The sequence below is a fragment of the Denticeps clupeoides genome, chromosome 7 (assembly GCF_900700375.1).
Source record: "Denticeps clupeoides chromosome 7, fDenClu1.1, whole genome shotgun sequence".
NCBI classification, from domain to species: Eukaryota; Metazoa; Chordata; class Actinopteri; order Clupeiformes; family Denticipitidae; genus Denticeps; species Denticeps clupeoides.
In genome coordinates, this window is record NC_041713.1 from 8,166,961 (window position 1) to 8,191,428 (window position 24,468).

At 40.4% G+C, this 24,468-nt stretch overlaps 1 protein-coding gene across 1 annotated transcript; it reads left to right on the forward strand.

Moving 5' to 3' along the window:
* The first annotated feature begins 523 nt into the window (after positions 1–523).
* On the forward strand, positions 524–9,843 carry kcnj4 (potassium inwardly rectifying channel subfamily J member 4). The gene is made up of 3 exons (XM_028987593.1): positions 524–866; positions 5,079–5,237; positions 6,125–9,843. Exons 2-3 carry the CDS (start codon positions 5,215–5,217, stop codon positions 7,707–7,709), a joined length of 1,608 nt encoding a protein of 535 aa, XP_028843426.1. The 5' UTR covers positions 524–866; positions 5,079–5,214; the 3' UTR covers positions 7,710–9,843.
* The last annotated feature ends 14,625 nt before the right edge of the window (positions 9,844–24,468 follow it).

Consider the following 24,468-nt stretch of genomic DNA (forward strand, 5'->3'; position numbering starts at 1 on the left):
TTCACTGGCTTGTTTAGGGGAGATTGTTGCAGCTTAAAATGTCTAGTTTCACAGAAACTTTTCTAGAAAATAAATGCATGATGCATGCATATTTTCCACTGTAAAAATATATATTTATTTTTTTGCAGTAGATTTGCAGGAGAAAGGGAATATTGCAGGGGACAGTGAAATGTGGGAGGCGACTGGTTCAAGTGAGAATAAAACAGCACTAATTTAGTAAATGTAAGACACTCATGTCACACATTTGGCTGCCCGATCTGTGATTCCTGCCCAATCTGTGTGCGTGTGTACAAAGTTTAAGAATAGTAAAACTATTCATTTCATTATAATTTTATACCAAGGAAATCATGCATGGTCATTTTTGGCCAGGCAATCTATAGTGTATTTAAATTGATGGTGTTTAAGAAAAAAAAATAGCTGAATTCTGTCCATTCCACACGCTCTGCCACGGAGGGAGCATGCGTCACCACGCACACCTACACACGCAGGCTCACAAATACACAGAAAAGAGAATATAATCAAAGTGACAAGCACACCACCTCCCTCCCTCCATCCCTCCCTCCCTCCCTTCCTCCCTCACCCACGCGCTCCAGATGAGATTGACACACCGTTTGGAAATAACAGCGCACGAGCCTGCCGAGGAGAGTGGGATTATCGGGGAAAGGGACTCAGTTGTGCGGCGACGAAGGACAACAAAGGATTAAAAAAGAAAACCATGATATAGAAGGAAAAAAAAGTAGGCAAGATTTCAGAATTCCAGGGAGAAGGGGAACGTGTCCTTTTTTTTATTAGGGCTCAACTGCATCTGTCTGATTGAGGATACAGTTTAAAAAGTCCTTCTCCCTGCCTTTATTCCAGGTAACAAGGTAAGGAGAAAAAAGTTTTGTTGCATGATTTCGTTCTTATGTTAATCTTTTGTAAATGAGCAAACTGTAAATAAATCATTTGCATGCAAATATGGATATGAGAATTTTTCAAAAAAAGAAAAAAAGTTCTTTCCACTACCCTTTCACTACATGACAGGACTAAATTGTAATGAAAAAAAGATTGAAGATTGATAATGACAAATCTATACACTTGCTTCTTTGCAGTGTTGTCAAGGGCTTTTGTAACTTAATGTAATTGTAATTCAATGTAAATATGTTTTGTGTAAATCCGCAATTCTTAGATAGCTGATAGCTGTTTTTTCAGGCAGATTTTGAACATGTTATGTCCATACCAAGTTAGAGTTGTGTCATGGTTTTAATATCTCACAGTGTCTGCTGACTAAAAAAAAGACATGAAGAAGTGCATGACAGGGTTCAAGCATGAGGGATGAGATGGCGGCGGATAAATACATAAACAGAGGAGCCTAAGGCTGGGAAAAATGAGAGAAAAGTTGATGTAATGAAACGGGGAAGGATAATCCCAACACCATCAGGTCTGCATGGCCATGCTGCTAGGACCACAGAAGGCATGGAGTTATTCAGCATCTGGCAGGTCTGCCTGGATTTACCACAAAACAAGGGTCGGGGGGTATATTTAGAAAAGTACCTGGGCTGTGTGCTCTGACCATTGGGGACAGGGTCAAATGTCACACACTGTGCATTGCAAGATTAAGATTTAAAATGAAATTTATGGAAATGTCATGAAATTTAATGTCTGATGGACTCTGAAGATTAGTTACGATTGAAACGTTGACCCTGGAAAAACCCATTTTATTCCACAACTGGAACATCTTCCAAGAGCATGAGTGGAAAACTGTTTTTTTTTTCTCCTAAAATCTGACCCATGGCCCTATGTGGGTTGATTGATCAATCTGTGCTCATCAGGCTTGGTTGGTGTGTCCCTGGACAATTAACTGTATTTGGGACACAGGTACTTAACAAGAACTGGGCCACATTCTTTGTACTCAATGACTATGAGCATATAAAACAGAGAAAAGTGCAAAGGTAAAAGGCCAGTGAGACACAGAAAGTGACTCACCGAATATTTGAAAACTGTCTTCATAAGCACAAATGCACTGATCTGAAAAAAATGTTTTGATTGTATGAATTTAGTGGTGAGGAGTTAATACCAGCTAAGAAGCAGGATCTCGCAGATGTTTTAGTTCTGCATAATAAATCATATAAATGCACACAAACATATAAAGAGTAGAAATGACTGTAATATGAAAAGAACAGCTTTATTTATGGTGTCATGTACAGCTGTTTCGATTGATCCTACTGTTTTTTTGTTGTTGTTGTTGGAAAACTGACCAGAGCCATTAGCGGTGTCAGTCTGCTGCTGGGACTAAAGTAGGATAAGAGTTTTAGATTTTGTCCGCATTCTAATCCCGCTCCTTCGACACCCACGTCAGCTTCCTTCCCTGCATTCTCCCACCATACCTGATTACACTGTGGGAAATCTGAGTGATCTTGACTTAGACCTACCTTTCATATCATTGTTTGAGACTAGAGATTACGGGACTATTAATCTGTAATTTAAGGGATTAGGAGTTAAGAATGACATTGCCACAGAAGCTCACACATACACACACACACACACACACACACACACACACACAAGTATGAATGCAGGCACACACAGATGCATGTACACACATGCAGACATACACACGCACACCCAGCACAGGCTTCATGTTCATGGTAAGATTAAGTTTCTTCTTATGTTGTGTAACAAAGGTTCGTCAGCTTTCTTTCCAAAGTTTAATCCACACAGACCATCCTCCATGGGATTATACCTTCTGAACCACCCCCTTCCCCCCAAATCTCCCCCAATGCAATTATATTCCTGTGAATCATAGACGAAGGTGCAGCTCTGCTGACTCCTGCCACACTGTCTGTCGGCTCTGGATCACTGTGACTCAGTTGCTGAAGAGCTCCCGCTGCCCCCCTAAACCGCGTCTCTAGTGCCTCTCTGCTGCTGCTCCTCTCCTCCACACCTCCACCCCCCCCTACCCCCACCATCCACCGCAGCATCGCCCTCCAAACCCTCGGTTCCTATGGAAACCATTAGCTGCCTGTGGTCGACATTTCAAATACGCACACCTGCAGTGCCACCCAAGTTCAGAATCTGCCTGCTCTTCTTACCAATTTTAGTCTGTTCTGATGCACCATGGCCTTTTTATTTTTTTATTGGGGGGTGGGTGGGGGTGGTATGAGGGTGGTAGGGTTTTAAGTTTTAGACAATTATTCATTCAGACATCACCATGCACAAGCAAAAGCTGCTGTACTTGTGTGTAAATAATGGGTTGAATACAAATTAAATTATAATAATGAAAAGTATATAAATCTTGAATTTTGGTATTGTTCCTTGAATACTCATGTAAATAACCGTACTCAAACTTAAATTGAAAAAGCAATTGAAAATATGTCTGATGTTCCTGGGCAAATAAAAAAAACAACTACTTAATTACTAACAAGTAATGTTTCATAAAATATACACTCAGTTATGTTTTATAAAATAGAAAAACTGCAGACAAGAGTAAAGAATATCTTTGACTTATGATTAGTGAAAACTTGTATTGCGCCTTTCAAGGAACCCAAGCTCACTTTTTCCAATGAATCATCTAATTGCTTATTTAAAAGCAGGATTGGCAATATTAACACAGAAGGTCAAAGGGAAAACAGACCCAGTTGCCTTATGTCCAATGTTTGAAATCATGGATTGTTAAGTGAATTGTTGGTATTTGTGCGTTAGGATTAGTAGAAGGGAATTTTTTTTTTATTTTGGGCAAATTATGTAATGCAAGTCACAGCGCTGAGCCTTGTTTGTGGACCATTCACTATTTTAACACAAATTCAGCATTTTAAAACTTACCATTGTTTATGTTTTCCATCTGTTAATGAACAACGAATGCAAAGAAAATGCATATCTTACTGCCAAATTATATTTTAAGCCTTTTTGTAATACAAACATTTTCCCACAGTAATTTACCATGTAAATGGCAAACTATAAACTTGCACAGGACACAACATACAGTTATTTATAGCTCATGCAGGAGCACTATTTTAAAAAGCTTTTGAATGGCCTGTTGTGACTTTTTTCCACCAAACCATGTTCATCAATTTGTTCATCGATACCAGTACATATGTATTGATCTAGCTTCCAAGCTAAGATCTAATATTGTCAATAGAATGATAGTGTACATTTTTTGTTAATTTCAAAGAGGCAGAGCATGTTGTATTTTAGTCTTAGGCAGATTATTTTATTTTGATTTCATAGTCATTGGCCTTTTGTTTAGAACCCTGTTTTAAAAAATAGCAATAACACATATTAGCAGATGAACAGATGGCTGTGCTGGCTTTGGAAGGGATGCCTGGACTCATGACAAGGAGAAGCCTTATCAGCATTTAAACACATTGGGTCTCTGTCAGTAGAAAATGGAAGATTAGGTTTTATATATTTCTCATACATCATACATACAAACACATAGTAGTGTATGAGCATGCATGCATATATATATATATATATGTGTGTGTGTGTGTGTGTGTGTGTGTGTGTGTGTGTGTATATATATATATATATATAGTCATACATGAATGTGTGTTGGGCTCAATATACATATTTGACACTTATGTAACACTTATACAAATCCTACTTAACACAGACAGCATTGGGTGGCATTGTTGTCCAACATGACTTTATAACTGTACATGTAACACAGTTAATAACATAGTTAAAAGGTCAAAAGACTGAACAGTTTCAAGGTGATGCCATCTTTGTTGCTTTTTCCAAGATCATACCATCAACAAACAAAACAAATATACAAGTAGAACAAACATTTTCCATGAAAATGAATGAAAAATAAAGTCTGTACCCATTTTTTAAAAGAATAATTCATGGTACTGCTTGGTCATTTTTATGACTGATGACTGATTTGCAGAGTTCTGCTAACTCTGCATGGTTTCTTGTATTCAATTACTTTTGTCCTGTGGTTTCTTCTGAGGAAAAAAGGAAAAAGCTTTTTTATTTCCTGATACCTCCATTACTTCCATTCATTGTTTTAAAGCCATAATATTTTCAGACTATAGAGGCTGGGACCATTTTCCAGTTTTTGAGTGATTAATTATCCTCAACTCTTCTTGTCTTTGCAGAGGTGTCCAGTGACTTGGCTTTTGTGCTTACTGCATTGTCACAATGCCGATACCCAATCTTTTGAAGTAGGCTGAGTTACGCCACCAACTAGACCAACTTTTGCATAAACCAGCATAAACCAAGATCCCGAATGCCATGGGAGCAGCTCGAACCAACAGGTAAAGTGGGTTTGATCTAAATGTATTGACATTAAACTCTGACAGCTGATGAAAAGAATGTGGTTTATTGATGATCTCAATACCCAGATCACATTTTCAGACTTTGAGGATGAGGATGAGTTTGGGCTGAGGCTGGGGTGGGGGGGGTAAGATAGGGTAGGGGCATCAAGAGCGCTGGCTCAAAAATAATCCCTAAATCTCCCTGACCGCAATCCCTCTCGCATAGAGACCAACTCACCTTTCAGAGTAATCCTATCTAGAGGAGAGAGGTAGGATACAAGTGAGTCAGACAATTATTTATTGGTAAATGAAGTGCAGGTAAAAGGGAATGGGTTTTAGGGACAACGAAGTAGGCAATGACTCCATTGGTTATCCTATACATTTTCCTCTGAAGGGGATACCATTGGGACATTTACATTACATTTATATTTACAGCATTTATCAGACGCCCTTATCCAGAGCGACTTACAATCAGCAGTTACAGGGACAGTCCCACTGGAGCAACTTAGGGTTAAGTGTCTTGCTCAGGGACACAATGGTAGTAAGTGGGATTCGAACCCGGGTCTTCTGGTTCATAGGCGAGTGTGTTACCCACTAGGCTACTACCACCCTTGGACTGTTTCCTTCATCTAAAGCAGATGAGGGGAAATGAGTCATGCATTATCTCCCTCTGTCTATGCATAGTCATTGGAATCCTTTGAAGGGTACACTGCATGGAAGGAACTAGGAGTGCAATAAGATTATATATTTTGAATTTAGTCCTTTAACGCATCTCTGTGTGCCGTTTCCTTCTATGTTGTTGGCTTCTTTTAAGAAATGTCTGCTCGTGTTGAAGGTCTCACGGCACATCTTTTCTTTTCTGACTCATCCTATTTTACATGCCCTAGGTACAGCATTGTATTGCCAGACGACGAAGGTCTCAAAATTTCCTCTCTTGGCCTACACAACGGTCACAACGGTCATTCACCCAGTGGGTCAGGAAATGTTGGTGGTGGAGGAAGGCTAGGCAATCGAGGCATGGAGAGTACCTACAATGGAAAAATTTCAACTACAGGCCCCGGCCAGCTGAGAAGCCGCTTTGTAAAGAAAAATGGCCAGTGCAATGTGGTGTTCTCGAACATGGAGGACAAGCCACGAAGGTACCTGGCAGACATCTTTACAACTTGCGTGGACATTCGTTGGAGGTACCTACTACTCATATTCTGTTCTGTTTTCCTTGTTTCCTGGCTCATCTTTGGGTTGATCTTTTATGGAGTGTCCTTGGCCCATGGTGACTTTGATCAGCGCAGAGGCAGGAGCACACCCCCAGGTCACAATGTTGGGGGTGGATTGGGGACTGGGGTAGGTACAGCTGAAGGGGTGGAGAAAGAATGGAAACCTTGTCTCCTCCATGTGGAGGGATTTATTGGGGCCTTTCTGTTCTCCATTGAGACCCAAACCACCATAGGGTATGGTTGGCGCTGTGTTACAGAAGAGTGTCCAGTGTCAGTGGTCACAGTAGTAGTTCAGTCCATTGTGGGCTGCATCATAGATTCATTTATGATCGGAACAATTATGGCCAAGATGGCAAGACCCAAGAAGAGGAACCAGACCCTGCTTTTCTCCCAAAATGCCGTAATTGCCCTGCGTGATGGCAAACTGTGCCTCATGTGGCGTGTAGGAAACCTACGCAAGAGTCACATCGTGGAGGCCCATGTGAGAGCCCAGCTCATCCGGCCTTATGTTACTGCAGAGGGCGAGTTTATCCCTCTGGAGCAGACTGACCTCAATGTGGGTTATGATGAGGGTATAGACAGGCTTTTCCTAGTTTCTCCTCTAGTTGTTGTTCATGAGATTGATGAAGACAGCCCTCTGTACAACATGAGCCGGGCTGACCTGGAGTCGGACGACTTTGAGATTGTGGTGATTTTGGAAGGTATGGTTGAGGCCACAGCCATGACGACCCAGGCACGTAGTTCCTACATGTCCCGGGAAATCCTCTGGGGACGCAGATTTGAACCTGTGATCTTTGAGGATAAGGACCGTTACCAGGTGGATTACGCCCGGTTCCACAAGACTTATGAGGTTCCATCCACGCCCTATTGCAGTGCCAAGGAGTTAAGTGAAATGGCCAGTCAACACTCATCTGCCTCCTCTCGCTCCACCTCCCCCATAGGACACAGGGCCAGCCAGAACCTGATGCTGTCCCATTCTCCTAGTGCATTCTGCTATGAGAATGAGGTAGCACTTTGCAGTGGGGAGGAAGAGGATGAGCAGGACAGATCTGGGAGGAGGGAAGGGGACCAGACTCTTGACAGGATTTCCATACCTAATGACTTTCAGAAGATGTTCCAGGAAACCGCAACTATGACATCGGGTGGCAACAACAATATGCTATGTGTTTTAGATATGGACAATCAGATAGAGTTTGACATTCTCCAGACTGCCATTCCGCTTGATCCTATGACGTACAAGAGTGAATCTGAAATCTGAGGTAAATTGCATCGACTAATCTCCTGTAAAACGTAAAACATATAATTGTATTCTACTTTCCCATCATCAGGTCAAGGAGTTAAGGGGTTATTGTATTTGGCATCTTGCACATTTTTTGCTATGAGTTAGACAAGAATATAAATACAATGTATAAAAAAGAAAAAATAAGCAATTTTACTCACCTCGCCTGCATTATCCTTTTGCTCTAATCTCAGCCATATTTCCCCTCACTGCTTTTGAGAAGAATAATTTCTGTTCCTTAAAAAGCGGTTACATGGTTGATGGGGTAGAAGAGGTAAGAATAATGAGAGAACTTGACCAAAGGTGGACACTTGCACTTGAAATAACATCTCAAACGAGCTTCTCAGGGTAGTAAACCAGAGGTATATATTTATAATAAATTATAAAGTATTGGAAATGCATGTATTGTTTTCACTTAAAAAATCTGGACATTTATTATGTAGAAAAATTATAGGGAGCAAAAGAGAACATTATTTGCAATGCTAGTAGCTGTTTTCTAGATATTTTTGTTTTTCCTTTCTTTATTTTCTTTGACAGACTTTAGATTATAGCATACACACCTTTTAGTCTACCTTATGTGGTTTTATGGTTTCTGGCCCTGGGGATGTTAAATGGCACAGCTAAATGACCTTGAATGCACATGTGTACGCACAATGCTTGGCATAAGTAAAGAAAATATAGGGTCTTGCCACAAACTGTAACTGTAAATAATCAACAAGCTGTTTTGCACAAGGTGCACCTTAGAAAACAGTTGGCCAAAAAAGAGTTCTAATAAAACATGGTTCTTCACAATATGGTACCATGGGCACAAATACTGTGGTGAGAACACATGTGGATAGGTACGAGAAGAGCATAATAGCGCTGCTCATCCACCAACATGTGCTGTCACTCTGTGGTTTGAGATGCATGACTCAATGATCTTAATTACATGTCCTTTCACAGTCACCAAATCAGTCACCCAGCAGCATTTTTAACTTCTAACACAACATGACTTTAATATTCGGTTGAGCACCGCTGTAAGTCTCACTTTGCAGATCTTAATGCTACTAGATTCAAACAACAGATGTCCAGGTTGTACTTCATGGCATATTGGTGCTTCCACTTTATTTGTTAACCCCTGTACTTTCTATGGACAAAGGAAATTTTATGATAATTATAGACGGCACTTTGATTGGGTGGCATGTGATATCACATCCACAAGTCTGTGGATGTGATATTCTATGTTTGATGGGTTTTGTATGGCACTGAATGGTTATGCAAAACATCTAATTATATTTTATTGAGTGGACAGATTTTCCTTTAGTTTTTAGACTTGTTAAAAAAGAAGAGTATTTTGGTTTCAAAAAGTTTTCTTTCGATGCATTTGCAATCAATTTCAAATTTCAGTCTAAACATGATTTTGCACTTAAACACATGACTGAAAGTGCATGCAAGTTTGTGTGACTGTTGTGTGAATGTTTGATGCATGTTATTGCCAAGCGTCAGTATGAATACAAAACTCACAGGGAACAAGCAACACTTATGCCTATTGCTTTTAAATAATCCAAACCAAATAATTATGGGTTTTTATATCAAACTTTTATATTCTAAACAATTTGGTTTAAAGTTGAATGATGCTTGTTTTATTGAGAGGTTAAGATGAATACATTAGTGCTTGTGAATAAACAGGCTAAACACTTGTGTACTCAGGCGTGTAAGCACCCACAAATTCTACCAACATACAAATATTTCTGTATTGTTGTTCTCAATTTTCTGACCTTCTGATTTATTTTGCATTACCTTTTCTCTCCCTGTCCGATATCTTGCGGTTTTCATAAATGTAGTGTAAATGTGAAATCCATGCATGGCACACCATACACAAACCCAAAGGTACTCTGCACTGAAACATGCAATACTAACATATAATAGAACTATTTTTGGAAGGACAATGACTTGAAGTAAGAGTATACCAATACCTAAGAGCACTTTATTCCTTGTGTAAACCTTGATGTAACATATGGAAATAAATATTTATACAATATACTGTTAGAATGTTTAAATCTTTGTATGCAATGGCATGTTAAATGCATTTGCCCACGATGAAGTAATGGCAATAAATGGTTTGCTATTCCAATTGATGTTCATTGATGAGTGTGCTACAGGGAATCACAGCAATTTGGTGAATGTGAACTCAGCTTCTAAACTCCAAAATGTTCACTTGTGTGGCTATTCTCTCCTTCAAGCAATTTGTTTAAGCACAAACACATACAGCAGAGGTATAGAGGACTAATTGAATTGACTGATCTCTGGTAGCAAAGTGCTTTCCTGTCAATATTCAGCCATGTCAGAGCAGATGTGCCTCCATGGAACAGATGCCAATGTAAATACCTTTTTTAAATGCCACGTTCAGTTCAATTAGACGATTGCACTTCCACAGGGCAATCTATTCGATGGCAAATTGCCCATTTCTATTGACCCCTAAGAGCATATAAGCAAGTAATGTATAGTTTCCTCTTTTCACAGATATCGGATAACGATAAAACATAAAAGCTAGAAATTGACGTTACACAATAAAGGATTACAGTGCTAGATAAAGTTCAACGCAGCCAGGTCTAAGCTCAGCCACCAGATGACTGAAGACTGCTTCATCCTTCGAAAGGACAACGACGGAACACAGCTGCCCCCTGATGGCCAAAATAGCACAGTGTATGGATAAGCTGAGAAGGTCAACTCTGTTCATGCACGACTGCAGTGATAGGAGCCATGTGCTTCAATTCGGCCCCATTAAAATGGGTTTAGCTAAGATCATATTTATCACAGGCAAGAACAATTGCTTTGTGTCTCAAACATGCATAATTGACATTTGTGTCTGTGCACAGTGCATGATAAAACAAAGACTTTAAAAGATCGGTTTGATTCTGGGGAATATAAAATTCCACATGCCACAGAAAGTATGATGCTCCATTTTTTTTCTTCTGTGTTTTTCCCAAATGAAGTGTAGCATCAATTTGCTACCATGTAAAATATTTGAGACAAACTCAACTGGTAGAGATGTGACTCAAGAAACAATCCTAAAAAGCATGACTATGAACTAAGCAAAGAAGACAGAGAATACAGATGAGGATGGCATAGACAAGAAAAGCAGACAAAGGTGCAAAACAACGACAATGGACTGAACTGGTTTAATCATGTTTTGTTCCAACACTGAATGCTGCTAACAGGCCTTCTGATCTTAAAAGCATCTTTCAGATATACATTTGTCAACAGTGTCAAGAGTCTGTCAGTCTATACTTGTCTAACCCTTTAGAATCCATAGAATCATGGAACTATTATGGTCATTTAGTTTAATTTTAGGCTATAAACTGAATTTTTCTAAAAGCACAATTTTGCAGGTCAGTCAGTTAGCTCATGTCATTGGATCACTCCGTTTAAGCAGGTGCACAAAACAGGATTTCTCACGATGGTCCTCATTGCCCATTTCTTTGGCTGGAAGAGTGAATACCATTAAGATGGTAGTCCTACCCCCCTTTCTGTATTTATTCCAAATTACTCCTATTTTCCTACCCAAGTCTGTCTTCAAGGAGTTAGGTGCTTTGATTTCTTCATTTGTGTGAAATAAGTCAGTCCCACGGATGAGGAATATTTTCCTTGAAATGCCTAAAGCAGCAGGTTGTATGGGTTTGCCAAATTTCATGTATTACTATTGGGCAGCAAACATAAGTTAATTAATATACTGGATCTTTGCGTGGCGTGATAATCCTGGCCCTGCTTGGGCAGACATGGAATTTCTCCTATTTCGTTAATGAGCGTTCCTGCACCTATGCAGCTGTACTCATGCCTCCTTAATCCTGTAGTAAAACACTCAATTAAGGTTTGACTCCAGTATAAAGAAACTATGCTTAATCTCTCCCCTTTTGAATAACCATCTTTTCTTACTATATCAAACAGATATACTTCGCTGAAGGAATGCTTATCACATTGGAAACATTGCAAAAAAAAAAAAATCTTATTTCTATAGATTCCTACAGATTAGAAGTTTTGTGAGCAAACACTTTACATCTCTACGTTCACCAGCTAAAAATGCTGCAGATGAATTTCTTACTCTGGACCCCTTCATGAGAGGCAATGTCCACCAACATGATGATATACTCTGATCCAGAACATTTATTCACCCTCATGGGAGAAAGCTAAAGTGGCATGGGAACAGGATCTTAACATTGTAATTACAGGTGAGAGCTGGCAACAGTGCCTAGAAGCTATTCATACCTCCTCGGTCTGTATTAGACAATGTTTGTTCCGGTTTGATCGTCTGACTACTCAGCAGATAAGCTAGAAAAAAATGTTTCCTAACACCAGCACGGAGTGCCTACGATGTCAACAAGGGCCAGCTACTTTGGAACCACATGTTCTGGCCACATGTTGTGGATCTGCCAGTCTATGTATAATTTCAGACTTTTACCTCATTAATGGCCAGAAGAATTATTCTGCTGTTGTGGAAATCAGACAAGCCCCTCAGGGAAAAGCGCTCCATGTTGTAGTTGGAAAAACTGCAATGCAGTCAAGGTAATCGTCAGGAAAAGTTCAAGGAGATATGGTCACCATTTATTGATTATGTTAAATAATCCAGTTTGAGTCCAGCATAGGCATGTCATTTCCAAATGCATATACAAAGTAAAATACTATAGCACTGAGAGGAGACTGCTTCCCATCCGCATTGTTTTCTTTTCTCTCTCTCTTTGCTGTTTGACGGATGGGGCTGAGGGGGGTGGGTGGATATTGGTCAACAGCTGTTATTTGTTTGTTGTTGGAAAATTGAAAATAAAACATAAAAAGGAGTCTGTCAGTCTCCATTGCCAAATAAAATAACAATTGTCATGTCTTTATTTGATTTCTACAGGTTCATGGAGCTGAATTACCATGGTGAGATATCAGGATTTTAACTGTACAGTTATTAGGCATGCAAAAAAATACATGCTTTTTTGAATGCATTTATACACAATATACAATTCTGTATTGAGGAACTGTATTGCATTTTCTTACAATCATAGTTAGGTTTAGGCTTTTACATTAACATATATAAAATGTTATATTTTACATGAGTTGGTATCATTAGACCAGTATATGTTAACAGCTCAGTGCATCTTTAATATATGCCATGAAATATATATGTGCATGAGGAGTTTGTTCAGCAAAGAGCAGTCAACCATCTTGCCTAGAAAGAACAACTGGATCCAGCACAAATTGAAATGTAATTTGGTTCACCATAATCCATCTGTTGCATGCTGCAGTATCTGTGACTTTGGGTTGAATGTTACATGCCTTCTGTTTGCTTTACAACCTGGTAAGGGAAGGACGTTTTTCTGGAATTCTGAATTTGATTGAACAACTTCAACAGTCAGCACCTTTCATGGACTCCTAGGGGGCACATCTGTCCACATCACTATAATGATGTGATGGATATCTGACAAGTGTCCTCTCCAGGAGCTTGAATGTGCTGACTCCTCTCTCTGTCTCCTCAACATTGGTTTACGTTAGGAAAATCCCTGTTTTTGTACAATCACAATTATGCATGCCCCTATTCCATAATTGAATCACACAGGCCTCCCAATTTTAATGAAGTTAAGAATCACCCTCTGTTAGGGCTAATGAGGCACTTCCCCCTCATAATCTCCTCCTCATCATCTTCTTGCGTTTGCCTCCTTCCCCCTTGCCATGCCCCCTCTTTCTCCATTCTGTTCTTCTTTTCAGGGCACTCACACGATCATGTTGTGATACTATCTCTACAAAATGGGCTGGAGTTGGACTTTTTAACCTTTGGAAAAGTGCTGGGACGTTTCCCCAGACAGATAAAAAGATTCTGACAGTGGGGAGCCATTCCGCAGCCCAAGGCCTTCAGGCTATGGGCTTTATTAGTTGGTGGGTCCGCTCAGCGGGGTGGTTAAAAAAGAGAAAGAGTGAGGGGGTGGGCTACATGACAGCCATTAGTGTGGTTTTGAGGAGGGGGGTTCAATAGTGACTCCATTGTGCATTGTCTATGCTGTGAAATGCTTGTAGCCAACAGAGATCCATTGTATGGACCAAAACTGCCTACTGCAGTGCTAATTATGGGATGGGTTTGCATCCATCACTCACTCTTGCTCCCTTTTCCATCCCTCTCTCCCTCCTTCCTGGTTTCCTCTCTTTTTCCTGTTGGTCGTCACCCTTCACCTATCACTGTGCCTTTATTTCACGAGCTTTCAGGCACTTCCTGTGGTCCAATATATCTTTACCACTTTTTTATTGCTCCCTTACACACGTCATCTTTTGCAACCCTGTTGGTCATGATGGCCATAAATCATTGATTGACAATTCCCTCATTCTCCTCTCTCTTTTTCTCTCTTGCTCTCTCTCACTCTCTCTATTCCACTGGTGGAATGTCATTATTTATTCAGTATATTTCCAGTTTTCCCAACTTTTTGTAACAATCCGTTGCTTTCGCTCACACTCATTCCTTATTTCAAAAGCTTCCCACCACTCTCGCCCCTCCAGTCTTGAGCGAGACACCATATCAGAGGCATTGGGTTACAGATTCCCCAAATATTTTCAGGTGATAGAGAAGGCTCGGAACTTGAATCACGCCCTCTCCTTTACATACGGCCCATTTCTTTATTTTCTTCCAAAGCCATAAAAATCTCAAACACTGAAGTCATTTCATAGGCATAAACAGGGCCGCTATGCCTTCCATAAATAGAAAATGTTGTGCCCTAGCATCTGCAAAACACTTTTGTGCACTTGTCCTTAGTGTGGAGTGTGGCCTGACCTAAATATTTAAGCATGGAACCCTTTTTGGCAAACATCTACAAAGCTGTTATGTAATTTTTTTGTTATTTTTCCTTTACTGTCTACTCATAACACTTTCCTTGAATTTGAAACGCATCTCAGTGCAGCCACCTGATTATGTCACCAGACCGGAACACTGTGTCTTTGATCACGGTGCTGCCCAGGGCTGAGCCGGATGCCAATAAATTACTGAAACTGTATAATGCAAACGTTCACATAGTCACCAATTTGAACATAAAATTGTGTTACAATCTAAATATGAATGTTTACGCAAGATTCTTGCATAACAGACATTTGCACTAGTTCTGAGAAAAGTCTAAGAAGACATGAGGCCTGTTTATTATTTTGGTATTATATATTTCATGCATCTTCAAAATTATTAAAAATCCTGCTCAACTTTCTCATTAAGTGAGAAACGAACTTAAGGCATAATGCCTTAACATCGCTAATGTAGATCATCTCCAGAATCAGTTTTGTTCCTGCTACAGTCCCCACGATGCATCACAGAATGCCATCGCTTCTGCTTCCTGCCCTGCTCTCTGTGGTTTGAGAGTTCTCTCATAGCACCCCTCCAAGACAAAGGCTCTGCAATACACTGATTACTTCATTTACTTTTTTTGATAACCAGACGACAGTTAACGTCCGTGGAAGAAAAATAAGGTGAATGCCATCAACTCCTTGCTGTAGAAGCACATTTTCCCCATTCTCTATTCCTGCACAGCGCATGCATTGTTTTACTCTGAATGCATTCACAGTGAAGTCATTTCTGCACAAGACTATGTCAGACTCAAACCATTATGGAGACTCAGCCAGTAGGGAGACCAGGCTACAATGAGGTGAATTTAAAGGTCCATTACAGATGGGCGTCCAATAAAAAAATGCCTACACACACTCACCCAACAATGACCTGGACAGCTGACTGCTGATTAAGTGTCGGTGTCAATTTCATATGCATTTACATTTACTTTTAAATCATATAGTATAGACGGTAGTATAAATAGAAGTGTATGTGCGCATGTGTGTGAATATATATATCATTTAGTATAGATAGTTATAACAATAAAAATTATTGTTAACAATAACAAAAAAAACATTCATGTGAATTGACACATTTGTGTGATTTGCCTGTGTTGCTACATGACCGTTAATCTGAAAGTATCAGGATTACCGATTACAATTAACTGTTTATCTGTGTAATTGTGTTTGGGCGTACGTGTCAAGTGTTTGTTTGCCAACACGATTCCTGGCCTGAATATGAGAATGTATGCATGTTGGTGTGTGTGTGTGAGCTTGTTTGTGAGGATCTGTGGGAGCATCTGTGGGTCCTGTGTTTGAACCCTGGCTCACATGGGCAGAGTGAGAGAGGGCCGCAGGGTGAGGAGGCGATGGGAGATGGGGGTTGCCGCCGACAAACTCTCCATCTCCCTCTCCTCTTTCATCTCTCCATCCCGGCCACCAACAACGGAGTCTTTCATTCTGGCATCTCTACGGCCGCCCTCAGACCCCCCCAAGGCCCCCACCCTTTCACACTGCTTAATTCAATGTTCCAAGAAGAACTCATGATTGGAAAGTGACTCGTTTTTTTTTTTTTTCCTGTCTATGCTCTCCTTCTCGGCTGTTTTTCTTCCCCTCCCTATTCCACAGTTGAACTAACATCTGCAGTATACAGTCCCAGAACAGAGCGAGATACAGCAGTGTCACTGCAGCACCAATGGATGCACTGTTATCAGTAAGGGTGTGGAAGAGAAAAAAAACTGTATGTAACAGGTTTCTGAGATTGAGGCCAGGGGTCATGGGAAAAAGGAGAATAGAGAGGCAGTGTTTTCCAAAACACCTGACCAATAAGAAACATCAGCATAAAAACTGTAATGCAAATGAATAAAAGGAAAACTAGGTCCCAGTCATTCTCAAATAAGCCACACTGACCTTATACAGGCCACTCTGCCCCAAATACAGCCACAAAATATAAGATTTTACAGATTTAAAGTACAATATCTATTCCCCTACTCATTTACAAAAACATTTGTATGTGTTCCTACATAGCTTATAGATAATCTATTTGATATATTTATAATGATTTACGTGCATTAATAAAGATTCTACCTGCAGGAACGTCTTAGATGGGTGTTGAATTCTAAATATGACGTTAGATCACTAGAGGGCGCTCTCGTAATTATAAAGCTCATCAAAAATGCTCGTTTTATTTATTTTCCTAACAAAAAAATGCAATACAAGACTATATAAATCCAGTGCCGAAGATCAACAGATTATCTTTTCACACCAACTACGTCTGCCTTTCACCAGACACAGCCTCAAACAGAAACTCTGTTCAATTTTAACGTCAGTTCTAATTCATCTAAATCCTACGCATATTAAAACGATCTAACCCACACGCAAGTCAATATACTTTCTGTATATTAATAAGGTTTTTATTCTACATCAAGCACAGACTGAAGGACTGCTGGTCGAGGCAGCTCTAATTACAATTTTCCAGGTTAAAACCATACAAAAGCCAAAATGTAGTCGAAAATCGCAGTCTATACAATGTAAAACATATTGGATATTTTTTTAAATAACCAGTTCAAAAGAACACATTAGGGCTCCGGGTTCTGTCCATAATTAATATCACGAAGCGATTTCTTCTGCTGATGATCTAAATGAAGATAATTCGAAACGGATAATTCAATGATGATTAATCATTCTGGCCTATTAATAAGCAAACTGTGCAATAAGATTAACTGTGCAGCTGCGGACGCGGGGCGGTATTAAATATGATTACATTCTGCGGCACAACTAGAATATTCAGGCGTATCAGGTTGTGTCTCGCTGTCGCGCCGTGTGATTGAGACGTGAAAATCGATGACGTCGCCATCAAAGTCGCCCCCTCGCCGCCGCGGGCGCGTTAATTAGGCGGGTCGCGAGGAGCACAGCGCGTGGGTAATTAACCGGGGGAGATGTCATCCGCGTCCTGAACAGAGATACCACACACACACACACACACTCATTCAGAGTTACACCCCCGATTTCACCCAGCCGTCCCGTCTCCCCCCTCTTTCATCTATCTTTGTTCCTGACTTCTGACTCTCTCTCTCTCTCTCTCTCTCTCTGTCTCTCTCTCTGGCCGAGCACGTCACCCCCGATCACCCCATTCTCACCGCGTAATGGCCGCAATTAAAGCATCCGGAAATTGGTGGACGATCTCTTCATTTGCCACGCAGCAACCGGAATGCACGTTACATTTACAGGTTTCCAAACGTCACCACAGTGAACGTCTTTCCTTTCATCCCGCGTCTCAGCATTTCTTTATGAACGTCTTTCCTTTCTTTTTAAACACGTGTTTGAATGCAGTATGGGTCGTGCTTGGAATGCTAAATGAAATACTGAACGGCAAATGCCAAATGCCTTAAATGTAAATGTAAACGTAGACACTTTTTAATGGTTGATTTGAAAAAATCCGTTCAAATATGCAAATCTGTTTTTTTTCCTTGTGTTCTAAATAGCATTTTTCTTCTCACATTTTTTTTCTTCATATTGATGTGTAAGGATGTGCTAGAAAGACTGGGGCTTGGTCTCTCCCAACTCTGTAAATGAATAAATGATCTCCTTCAAGCAAAAGTCCACAGATGCAGAACAGTATTTTACTCCAGCTCGGAGAACAACAGGATGGCAGTCTCTTTCTCTATATACACATAATGTCATTGTTTCAAACTAGGATATTCTGTAATACGTGGCTCATAGGTAAATCAAAATTAGATAGGTGCACAGTCCATAGTATTTTGCACAGTGCTGTATAATGCTGATTCATGTTTTAGCTCCAATTTTAGATTTTTTATTAAATAAGTGATTTGTAGGCCGGGTAAAATATTTCCATTTGGTCAACTGATCCCTGTTACTCTGCATTATGGTCGAAATCTAGTCTCAACTAAAGAGGTCCATAAAAATCTGTGGTTCAAGCAGAAGGGTATTTTACAAATACGCTGTACTGCAGTCAAGCCGGTCCAACACAACAGAAGGTTCCTGTTGGATAAAACAAAATTTTCCCTATACAAACATATGGAGCGCTTTATACAACAGTTTAAATGGTACCATGCAGGCAACATGGTTGAACAGACAGGATCCCGGGAGACTAGTCAGTAAGGTAACCCTCTCATCAAAAACAAAAACTGCTTAAAGACTCAGTGTAACACTCTTAATAACTCAAGGCAAACAGAATATTCATTCTAATGTCAGGGCTATTGCATATGAGAGGCCGGGCATTGTGCCTGGTTTTATTAATTTAGGCCTGCGAGGCCTTTTTCTTTTTTTGAATCTAATTCATTCTCCGTTTGTAGGCTGCTACATTCCAGGGTTTGATAACCAAATTGTACAAAGTACCTTCATTTTACTGGCTGCTTCACTGGGTCTGGATGAAATCAATTCAAACGTGCAAAAGAAACCTGCAGTTGTCAGATTTGCACTCTTCACTCTGTTCAAATCAGAACATTTCTACTGGCGCTGAAACATATCAGAAAGACTGCTGCATATTTGTCCAAAAAAATAGCGCTCCGATTTCAGGCTTCGTTTCGATGGCACCAGGCCATAAAAAAATTTTATCACATGACTTCTGGCAGACACCAATTAAGAATTTCCATCAGCCTTGTTCCTTAAATGCTCTGATAAAAATGGATTCGACACAGATTGCCGTTGCTCTCTCATCAGAAGTCGTTGGGCAATTAATAACTTCCACATTTTTTTCATTAAGGACGGAGCGCAAACGCATGTGCGGAAGCACCAAGGGTACACCCGCATGCAGGTGGCTTTAATCTGAAATCTGAAACACCCCCCCTGCACCCAGGTGCAGACCCCGCCTCACAGCCAGGGCCAGCGCCTTGTCGCCGTTCGATTCATCGATCGGGTTTTTTTTTTTTCTGTGTGTGTGTGTCCTAGTTTATATAAAAGTAAGTAATCGTGCGGCCAGCAAACCGGCTGCAGGTCTGTGATTTGAGACAGAACATGTTAGCCCAGGTTCCAGGGGACACCGGCCTGGTCAAGCAACGTGATATCCAGTGGCCCAGAGTGAGCCAGTAGGCCTGGATAATGAAGACATTGTTGTCCTTGTGAATACTTCTGCATCATTTTCTGCATTTCTCTGAAAATGACTCAGACTCCACACCCCGCACGGCTCATTCCATTTTACGCGGCAGTGCATTTCTGTTCCTCGCCGACTCTTTTTATCATCATGGACCACCATTTCAAATGAAAAGAAACATACACATCAATACAAGAAAACCACGTATTTATTCATATCTTCCCATCTCAGTCCATCAGAACGAGGGTCTGGATTAAAAGTACAGAAGTGCTGAAGTGCATAGTTTATTTGAAAATGTTAGATTTTAATATGACATAAACAACTTAGCAATAAGCATGTGTAAGCAACCATGTGACTGGGTCTCATCAAATGCAGTGAATTGAGATCTTAAAATAAAAAAACAACCATGTGACCATCGGCACGTTGTTGCTAAATAGATTTCATCCCAGTAAAAAGACAGACTGACAAGACCGTAGAAGGAGAGACAATTTAAAATGAAAAACGGTCCGTCCTTCAATAATGCACACTTAACACTAGCTCAGATCCATTTGTTTAGACAATCATGATGCTTTATTTCATATTCAAAAGCCTTACATTTTTATAGATGCATTTCTCTGCATTTCACGACCAGAATGCAGGAACAGCCCACCCTCCACAAAAATCATGATATCATGATCCAACGTTAATTTTATCACCTCTAAGGCAGACATCCAGCCTGCTCCTTCACTTTGTCTTAGTTAAAGCATAGATCCTATATTTCTGTTTCTTAGGATTTGAATGTGGAGGAGAGCAGGAAGGCAGAGAAGAGACACAAGACTCTATTGAGACATTTTCCCCTCTGATTCTCCCCCATCGGCCCCTCGCGGTCTCACAGCTGCAGGAGAGGTTTTTTGTGTAAGGAGTGTGGACGTCAAACATACAAATTCACAGAATGAGAGGGAAAGAGTGAGAAAGATAGAGAGAGAGAGAGATGGTACTGCAAGGACCGCAGCTGTGTGTTGAAATGCGAGTCTGGAGAGGAATTAGAACGACCGCTTTTATAGAAAACAAACAAAAAAAAAACAGGTCTTCAGTTTTAGCTGGATGAAGAATATTTCAGAATGTGACGAGAAATTGACACGTATCATCATAATCGACAGCAGTATGACATTTGAGTCACATTAGAAATCACATCAGCAGGGCACCGTTACCATGCCACTATAAATCAGGGGTCTCCAAAAACAGTACCAGGGGTCCAGAGCCTTCACTCTTCCACCTGATTAAGTGCAAGAGCATGAATGAGGTGAGAAGCCACCAGGCTGCAGTTCAGTAGTGGGCCAAAAATAAAAATAAAAGAAAATAAAAAAATGATTTAAAAAATTAAGTTTTTATTAAACTATTTCAATTTTATTGCTTGTCAGAGTTGACAGAATGTTTTATTTTAAGTATGTGACCCTGTTTCCAACACTATGAGTCACAGTCATAGTTCATTTTCCAGATAAATTCAGCCCGCAAGATACCCCCAGCTAAACACATGCCTCTGTAGAGCTTCCCACTGATTCTGTGTTGTGTCATTTTTTTTTATTATGCACTTCATCATGCTTTATGTCTGCAAAAAAGGACCTCACAGTGCCTTGTTTTTTCATTAAATATTGTCATTTTGAAATAATAATGAGGGTTTTCAGGTACAAAAGTTATCATTCCCCTGTGACACGGTAGCCAGGTCTTTCTGGTTGCTATGGCAATAACACCTGCAGGACTCTTGCAGAAAAAAAACCAACTGGAGGATTTGGAAATAGCACCGGAGATAAGTCAGGTAACCGAACTCCTTCTGTCTTTGCCTCATGCTCTTACCCCGGCCCGCCCTCAGCCCCCCTATCAATTTCCTTTAGATGTTCCCCTCACACAATTGAAGTAACTGGATTCTTCCCTTTGGCCAGCCTGCGTAGATATGAACAAAGTCTTACAATGGGGCATTCATGGCACCCCCCTCCTCATCCCACCCTCTCTCCTCGACCCCCCCACCACACACACACACACACACACACACACATACACACACAGTGCCCAGCTGCATTGGAACCCCGTCCAAGCTCTAGCCCCCTGCCACTATTACCACCCAACCAACCTACCCCCCCCCCCCCCGAGCCGCCATCACCACCATCGGGGGGGGCACAAAAGAATAGGAAACTCAGTGGTATGAGCACAAAGACAGGATTCAGGACAGGGCCTGGTACGCGCAAGGAAAGAGGAGGGGCCTATTTAAGCGTCGCACAGCTGCATCGATTTATTAAAAAAGATGGGTGGAAAGAAAAGAAAGGTCAGGGGGGGTGATGGAATGCGGAATTATTTTTTATTAACCCTTTGAAGATGACCTGGCATGTTAATGGGGTCTAACTCATTAATATTCATCACCATTTGCAGAGGCCGTCTGGGGATCTGTGAGACGCAGGTTACAGTCTCAAGGACTGACACTTGGACAAATGAGGTTCATCCACTTATAAAGCATGGATTTTAAAACCCATATTCTATGCACGCAGCAAATTTAGAAGAGCTCAACCCTTCAGAAAAGCTGCCTTGCACCACACCCCCTGCCCTGCTGCCCCTGTCCGATGGCTCCATATGCAGACTACACCTGCGGGATCCATTACAGGTGCACCTCTTTTAACTCCTTTAAGGCCTTTTTCATTTCAACAGCCTCTGTTATCCATCACTCTCACATCCTCCACTAACAACCATTTTAGTCCATGAAATGACAAAATTCATTTATAAACCTGCTAAATTCGTGTTACATATATAAATGCTCCCAAGCAGGTCATTTGCATTTTCATGGAAATTACAGTCAGCTTCAGTGGGGAAAAAGGCTCATCATGAGATCATTTCTCCAAGTCTGGGCATATTTGACTCCTGACCTTTGGCGTTCTGTCTCCCCCGCTCTCTCTTTCTCTATCAAATTTTCTCGGCGCATTTTAGAATGCAGGAATTCCCCCCAGGAATTTTTTCCATCATTAGAGCACGGACAAAAGGGCAACCTTCCATTCTTTCGTATGGGAAAAAAAAGAATTATACATCTACTGGCAAACGTCTAGGTCTGGCTGCCCTTTAAACCCCTCTTTCCGCATTCATTCCTCCATCATCTGATCTGATCGGCTGTGTTTTAATAGATATTAACACTTTCTAACAAGGTTCAGAGCCACTGATGGGATGAGGCAGAGTAAACTGTACTCACATGAACTCTGAATACCAAGCGAGGTCACTTAACGCCAAGTCACGCGTCCTGCTTACCAGCCGTCACCCTCAATGTGGGCAACAGGACTAATGACTGAAAGGCCACACGGGATGTTATACACACAACACGGCCTTTTGTAATAATTATAAAAATTACTCTCACTGGGATCCACTAGGAATACAATATTGATGCACTGTCACCGGAAATTCATTTGTACAGAGCTGAATTACGAACAGAATCGCTATAATTTAAAAGATAAATATTATAATTTAAAGATAATTTTAACTCACCTAATTGAATATCTCAAATGTAATAGTATCAATATATTTTTTTACTTTAAAGTATGATTAAAGAGTATAAGAATAAATCACATTAACACTTCATACTTTAAAACGAGCATTACCAAAAAGTTGGGTCTTAACAACGTGTCACAATGTTTAAGTAAAATAATTTTTTCATAATTCAGCAATTTGCCCCTTGTTTTGATTTTTTTAATAATTGATAGGAAATATGTAGCACAATAAAATGTATGTTATTATAATAACATAACAATGATTATTATTAATATTATTGTACGCATTAATACGATCTTCCAAACTGAAATAAACTTACAACGTTGAAAAAAAATCGAAAAAATCTCAAGTAAAATCGCTCCAGTCAGTTAACACGTTCTTCGTTTCAAAATTGATTTTTATAAAATCGAACAGGCACACAGTGACCACTTTTCGATGCTAAAAAAATTAGTAGTTAGTAATAATTGTATTTATTATTGTATTAAATATTTGTTCTTTTTACCGATTAACTAAAATTAAATCAATCGTTTTGGCTCATTCACAATAGAAAAAAATATATATATTAAAAAAAAACTCTTTATTCACCCTTACGTGCCACGCGCCATCCAAAAACAGTTGTCGCTTAAAAACGTTAGTAAATTGGATTTCGTGTATCAGGATTAAAACGACCTTGGGAACAATTGGCTCTAAAGGTGATGTGCATGCTTTCAAGTCGACAATAATGTGCTGCGTCCCTGCAGACAGCCCGGTGTCGGGCAAAGAAACACATTAGAAACGTCATTATTTCACCAGGGTCGGCCAACTTTATTTTATCCCTATTGCCACAACAATATTCAGCGCATTCCAGAATAACCAACTGCTCCATTTCTCGGATTTTAAAAGCAGCACGTAGCGGTTGTGCCCAAGTCCGTCACTCCAGTGCGCGCTCGCGTACAGTACCAAAAAAAAAACTCACTTCAAAGAGAAGAGCAGGCCACAGATCCAGAGGAACCGAGCAGCCGACGCCATATACATCCATGGGCAGCGCAGGAGGCTCCGAGCATTTTTCACTTTGCCGGGACGCGGGGAAAGAGACGGACTAAAGGGAGACACGCGTCTTTTTGCTCTTTTCTTTTCTTTTTTTATATACACAGAACTGCCTTTTTGTTCCTCATTTTTTCATTTAAGGGGGTAATGGAAGGGGGGGTGTTCGTTTGATCACATGATTACAATTCACCTGAGATAAAACAAAGGGCGCAAAGAAAGGAGGGAACGAGGGAATGCGAGTGAGGGAGAGAGGGAGAGAGAATCAGACAGAGAGATGCACTCATGGTCAGGATTCCCTTATCACAGTCAACATTCATGGATAATGAAAAAAAAGGAGTGATTTTT

What these genes read in the sequence shown, in the direction of transcription:
- kcnj4 (XM_028987593.1), top strand. Translation starts at nt 5,215, where the DNA reads ATGGGAGCAGCTCGAACCAACAG. An exon ending in GGAGCAGCTCGAACCAACAG is followed by an intron (nt 5,238 to 6,124) that starts GTAAAGTGGGTT and finishes TACATGCCCTAG; the next exon opens with GTACAGCATTGTATTGCCAG.